This window comes from Aristolochia californica, unplaced genomic scaffold (assembly GCF_029961685.1).
Source record: "Aristolochia californica isolate CCGP_79_NKW_82.1479 unplaced genomic scaffold, dmAriCali1.0.hap1 SCAF_3, whole genome shotgun sequence".
Taxonomy (NCBI): domain Eukaryota; kingdom Viridiplantae; phylum Streptophyta; class Magnoliopsida; order Piperales; family Aristolochiaceae; genus Aristolochia; species Aristolochia californica.
The window spans coordinates 33,441,659-33,448,095 of NW_027181992.1; the positions used below are offsets into that span (position 1 = coordinate 33,441,659).

At 37.4% G+C, this 6,437-nt stretch overlaps 1 protein-coding gene across 1 annotated transcript; it reads right to left on the reverse strand.

Moving 5' to 3' along the window:
• Positions 1-273: 273 nt before the first annotated feature.
• On the reverse strand, positions 274-1,769 carry LOC137959525 (uncharacterized). The gene is made up of 4 exons (XM_068806888.1): positions 1,575-1,769; positions 1,364-1,482; positions 1,127-1,322; positions 274-291 (listed from the first exon to the last, which is right to left on the reverse strand). The coding sequence occupies exons 1-4, from the start codon at positions 1,767-1,769 to the stop codon at positions 274-276; spliced, it is 528 nt and encodes a 175-aa protein (XP_068662989.1).
• Positions 1,770-6,437: the final 4,668 nt, after the last annotated feature.

Sequence of the window (6,437 nt, forward strand, 5' to 3'; positions counted from 1 at the left end):
CTAAAACATGATTTTGAAATATTTCTTGGCCTAAAGCTCCATACATAATTGTATTTAAGAATCAAAGTTTGGGTGCCCATCTACTTATATATCTAGAGTTCTTGAGATATTTTAATGATGTTCGGAATCTAGTCTCAAATATTTGTTTGTCTATTTTGTGTAAGTTCTTCTTCACAACAACAATCTTCAATGTCTTTTTACGTCGGGCCTTGACTTAGCAACTTGATTGATCATTCTTTTGTCTTGAAATTTTGCCATAGACCTTATAATATTTTATGCAGGAATATGTGTCTAAAATACAGTAATAATATCATTAGTAACACATATTAACGTTACACTTTTTATCATCATCAAAATAATGGAGACCAACATAATTTTATCATCGATCTAACATATTCTAGGAAGACATGACCATTGATAACTGGTATATGTAATGCATCTCTTAACATAGATTAAAAACTTGAAAGCTTGACTCATTCGATTTTTTATCTATTTGAGTTAACATGAAATCTTTGGTGAATCGCAACCTAGTTATAAAATCACTAAGCGGCATTGTATTTTTTCATATATAACAAACTAATGAAAAAATATTCATAAGTACTAAAAATTTAGATAATTTATGAATACAGTCTTGATAGATGTTTGTATTTCTAAATATGGCTGACTAGGTATTGTTATTCTATAAATGTTCTTGTAATTCAAATTTTATGAACAATTAAGGTAACATCGGCTAGAGAATAGTGACAAATAGTTATGGTGGAAGAAGAAGATGACTTCATAATTGGGAAACAAAATCAAAAAGCAATTGAGGATCATGTTGTCTTTTTTTATTATTTATTTTAAATTTTATAGAAATAAATTTATATTACTAATATACCCTCTAATTTTTGGGATACGTTGACTACATTTAGAATTTGGTCGTATGTAGAATAATGGCATCTAATCAGCCACATTTTTGGGTAAACGACAGCTTAGAAGACCATATGTGAGAATTACTCTAAAACATTATACATTTAATCTTCAAATTTTAACTTAAGTTGAATGAAGAGTTTAGAAGGGAAACTCTTGTCTTCATTAAACACTTGAACAGGCAGTCCAATCCGTCTTAGACTGGTCTTATGCTTACTTCCAATGCTTCCAATTGTTTCTGAGCATATTTTGCCTCTTCTATGCCCTTGTGTTTGGGTGACTTGTGACCTCGAAGTGAACTGAGATAGGCCTCTACTCCTGCCACTTCGTTCTTCGTCTCCGCTTCCCCTTTACTCGCCACTCGCCCTGTGCCCATCCATTTCCAGACCGGTGGCTTCCTCCTTCTCACTGACCTTGAAAAGAAAATGGACAAAAGAGATTCCAAGAAGGTGACGGTGATTGACGTTGCTTCTGTAAGCATTTGCAACCGAAGTGTGGGGGCACGAGGTTGACTTGACTGCATTTGTCTTCAAGTCTTTGATGTGCTTCACAATCTGCCTCTTCATCTTCTTTCTGAATGACTGAAAAGCATTAGTTTTAATTTCCATGTCTGATTATCCACCTGATCTTCGTCGAAGAGCTGACTGGATATCGTTAACATGTACTTTCATCTTGACCATTACATCCCTTGTCATTCCAATCACATCCAGTAGCCTAAGCGATTCATCCAACTCTTCTTCCACCCTGTTCTTGTGGTGGACTTGTTGAGTGTTCTGCATTTGGAGACACTCATGAGCAGAATGGTACAAATCTCTGACGCTACACAGATATCTGCACAACTTCTCCACTGAAGGAGCCATGCCAGATGACTGCAATCTATCAAGAATTGGAGAAGAGATGGGTTAGAGACAGTGAAGAGGGAGATTTTGTTTTTGCTTTGTATTAAGTTATTTGGGGGTGTTTTCTATTCTATACCATTACTCACATTGTGCTTATGCTCTTCTCTTTACCTATTTTCCAAAGTCAATATGATAAAAAAAATGGGGCTCAAGAGCTATCATGTGCCAATCCCATCAGGCCTATCAGGCCTATCAGCCTCAGTGCTTCAATCCCACTTGTGGAGCCTGTGGAGATCATTGCTCTTTCAAGAGCGGTGATAATCCTTTTACTTGACATTGAGTCCACTATGACTTAGTCCACTTGTATTGCATTTTTTTATAATATACATAGAGAGATGGTAACCACGACGTTGACTTGAGAGTTCAAGTATCCACAAGCTCTTCAATGCCCACCAAATGCATGGAAGCAATAGACTCAAATTCATTTGGTCACTTTCATAGAATACCCTTGATTGGGGCAAGTATATTTGTCCTAGACATAGTCTATTGTTGAGATGTAGATGATGTGAGGTTCCCATGGGGAGCCAATTAATACCATTTAAACCAAAGATTTAGCCATGATTCTATGGTTGAAATGCCATAGCTTGTTTATTAGCTTACGTGGGGATGTTAGACCCACTATGACAATGTAGAGGCTTGTCACAACCGAGCCCATGCTAATAATGCCCACAATAATCAATATGTTTAAGGCCCTTGCGAAGGAGGGTAATAACTTGGAAGACTTGTCTAAATCTATGTTTTATCAATTTTTATTAACTTGTCAATTGTAAATTGTTTAATTTTGCTAAGGGTAAAGGTGGAATAAGATAGAAAAAGAGGGGCATTGAGGTAAATCCAGAGAAAATGTTTTAAAAAATTAAACGGGGGGAAGAGAAGAAGTAGGATAGAAAGAAAGGAGGCTCGAAAAGTTCATTCGACTTTTGGAGGAAAGGAGAAAAGAAGAAAGATATAGAGACCGGGAGAGAGGGCGCAAGACGGAATGAAGAAGATAGCAAAGGAGGAAGAAGGAGAGGAAGAAAGAGGTAAGTCCAAAATTTTGTCGTCCCCTTTTACCTCCTCTTCAACCCCTTCTGATTTCAAGTTCCTCCTCTTTCTATATTCGGAATAAAAAGTCTTAGCTTTCCTTAGGTTAGATGATGCTTGTTCTTTCAATGAAAAGAGTTTCAAAATTTTGTATCTGGTAACTTCAAAATCAAGTTACCCCTTCTCATTTCTTCATTTCTCTCACTGATTTTCTTAATTTTTGTTCTATTTTCCATTCTCATAGTTTGTCACATAATCGTTTTGAGTTTTAATTTGAGTCAAAGTGTTTTGAGTTCGGATTTTAAACTGTTAAGGTTCTGAATTTGTATTTTGTTCAATTTGAGTGAGTTTAGTGGTGTGTTGAGTTTTTCAATTTCTGAATTGATGATTCTGATTTGGATTACAATTAATTGCGTTCTTAGTAATAAATCTCCTTACACATTGTTATTTTCAGATTAAGACTCATTCTCCCTTCCTTTGAAGACCTTTTGTTGAACATGTTTTGTTCATGACACACCCCCACAAATGAGTAAGTTGGACCCTAAGTATCTTAAGTGTATCTTTTTGGGTTAGTCTCGTACCCAAAAAGGTTATGTTTGCTATAATCCTTCTCTTCATAAGTTAATTATCTCCAGGGATGTCATCTTTTTTCAGGACACATCCTTTTATTCTTCAACAGATGCTCCTCTCAGTATTTCATCAGTTTAGCAGCTTCGAAACCTATTGTGCCACTTGATGTTGATCTACTTCAGCTCCTTGAAGCATCAACCGATACCACACTTATTGTGTTTACAGATCCCTCTGAGGTAAGCCCATCTTTCCATGTTGCTTTTGGTCCACAGTTTGATACTAGGCCCATAGCTCTACAAAAGGAGCCTAGAATTTGCACTAGGCCTTTCTCACCCTATATACAATTTTGTTTCTCACCATCGTTTGTTTTCTTCATGCTGTCAATTTCTGCATCTAATTCTTCCATCTTTATTCCACAGTCATATGAGGAGGCTCTGAGGCATCTAGGATGGAAGGCGGTAATGGAAGAAGAAATGAATTCATTGTAAGAAAATCAGACTTGGGCTCTAGTTCCACTTCATCTTGACAACAAACATGTGGGTAGAAAATGGGTTTTCACTAGCAACCAAGTTGAATTTAGGATCCCTTGAGCAAGAGAAAGAAGAAAGAAAATGGAAGAAGAGCTCTCGGGTAGAGAGAAGAAACAATAAAGGAGAAAAGAGAGGTTGTGCCAAGCAAAAAGAAAGGGAGAGAGTAACTTGAAAATGAGATGTGTAACTAGATAAATTCTGAATTACAACTCCATTTATAGTAGAGGAGGAGGTAGAGTCCTTATACAATTAGCCTTTTAATCCTAATTACATTCCAACTCTAACTCTCTAAGATAAGTCTATCCAAAGCAATCTACTAGAAGACTAATATGAGTTGAACTAGGACTCTTTCTTCATTCACGTGAGTATAAGGGAGAAGGCCAGTTCATGGCCTTATCCTTGTGGGTCCCTCATAATCTTCCAACTCATCTTGATAAGGCTGACAACTCATGAGATATTTGTGTGTACCACTTGATCTTCAAGTCTTCTAACTCAATTCAGCTCGTGCTTCTTAATTCCTTAACTCGTGCTTGCTTGGGTGAGGACTCTTCTTGGTGTCCCATATCCTCATGGTGGGTCCCACCAGATCGAGCACCATGGTGGGTCTCACATTTTAACACTCCCCCTCAAGCTAGGGGTGAGAAGACATCACAAATGGCCAGCTTGCTGCATATGGTAGACATAATCTTGTGAGTGATTGGTTTGGTGAGAATATATGCAACTTGACTTTGTGAGGATATATGCTTCAGAGATAATAAACCAGCTTGGAACTTTTCTCATATAAAAAGGCAATCCACTTCAATATGCTTTGTCCTTTCGTGGAAGACTGGATTCAATGTAATGTGTATTGCTGCTTGATTGTCATATTATAGATCTATTGGAGTTTTTTTATAGAATCCCAATTCAGTGAGAAGAGATCTTATCCATATGAGTTCACTAACAATGTGTGCCATGTCCCTGTATTCTTCTTTTGCACTCAACCGTGCTACTACATTTTGCTTTTTGCTTTTCGATGTAACCAAATTCCCTCCAACCATCGTACAAAATCCTGAAGTAGATTTTTTGTCATCTAGGGATCCGGACCAGTCTGCATATGAGACTCCTTCGATGTTGAAGTGACCATGGTTTTGATAGAGAAGCCCCCTTCCTAGAGCTCATTTCAGATATCGTAGTATTCTTTCAAGTATTTGCTAATGACTAAGTTGCGGCTTGTGCGTGTATTGACTTACCACACTTACTGCATATGAAATATCCAGCCTTGTTACACACAAGTAAATAAGTCATCCCACTAGTCTTTGATATTTTTCAATATCTACATCTTCTTCAGTGCCTCCACATAATTTTATATTTTCATCCATAGGAGTGTATGCTGGTTTGCATCCCATCATTCCTATCTCCTCTAATAGATAAAGGGAATACTTCCTTTAGGATAGCACAATCCCATGTCTGGATTGTAATACTTCAATACCCAAAAAATATTCGAGTACTCCAAGATCCTTCATCTTGAATTTAACATATATTTTCTCCTTTGTTTTCTGAATGTCTAGATTGTAATACTTCAATACCCAAAAAATATTTGAGTAGTCCAAGATCCTTCATCTTGAATTCAACACATATTTTCTCCTTTGTTTTCTGAATGCCCTCGGAATCACTCTCAGCTAAAATAATACCATCAACAAATACAGCCAAAATCACCTTACCTCTCGGTGAATTTTCAATAAAATACTGAGTGATCTCCAGAGCATCTGTGAAAGCTGGCCAATATGATGGCTTGGCTAAATTTCTCAAACCATGCCCGAGGGGACTGCTTTAGACCATAAAGAGATTTTTTAGGCGGCATACAGACTCCCCCTATTATGGACCCAATAGTGAGTCCTATTTAAAGGAGAGTAAGATTAAGACACCATGGCTGAGTCAATTACTCTGACTGAGTTAGTTATGTAGTCATTTAGTTTAATTTCATGTTAAATGCCATGGAGGGGCAAAATTGTAATTATCTCAAGAGTCTTGTGGTCACGAGTCCTATTTAAAGGATGAACTAGAATGAAATGGACAAGTCTAATCTCACCAAAAACAAAGGATCGGTGTTCTCCCCAACAAACCCTAGGATCAGCGTTCTCTGAAAACGAACCCAGGGTTTCAAGCTCCCCTTTGAGCTTGATTCGTTTCATCTCCTTGTTCTTCCCTACGAATCGCATTGTGGGATCTGGGACCATAACACCTTGGTATCAAAGCTAGTTCACAATGGACGATTCTTCGTTCCTAAATGAAATGGTAGCAGTGCATAAAGTGATGATTTCGGCAATACGTGATGACATACGATGGTTTTTAATGGAAAGTTCTGAGAAAGGGGCCGAATTAGAGACACATCTGAAAAAGGATTTAGAAGGGAAAATCGTCGTTTTGGACGAAGATGGTGCAGCCACAGTCTCAGAGAATAATTTCGTCCATTCAAAAGAGGGTCTACTTAACTTCTTCGAGTGTGGACTTCTAGTGCATACCTGTC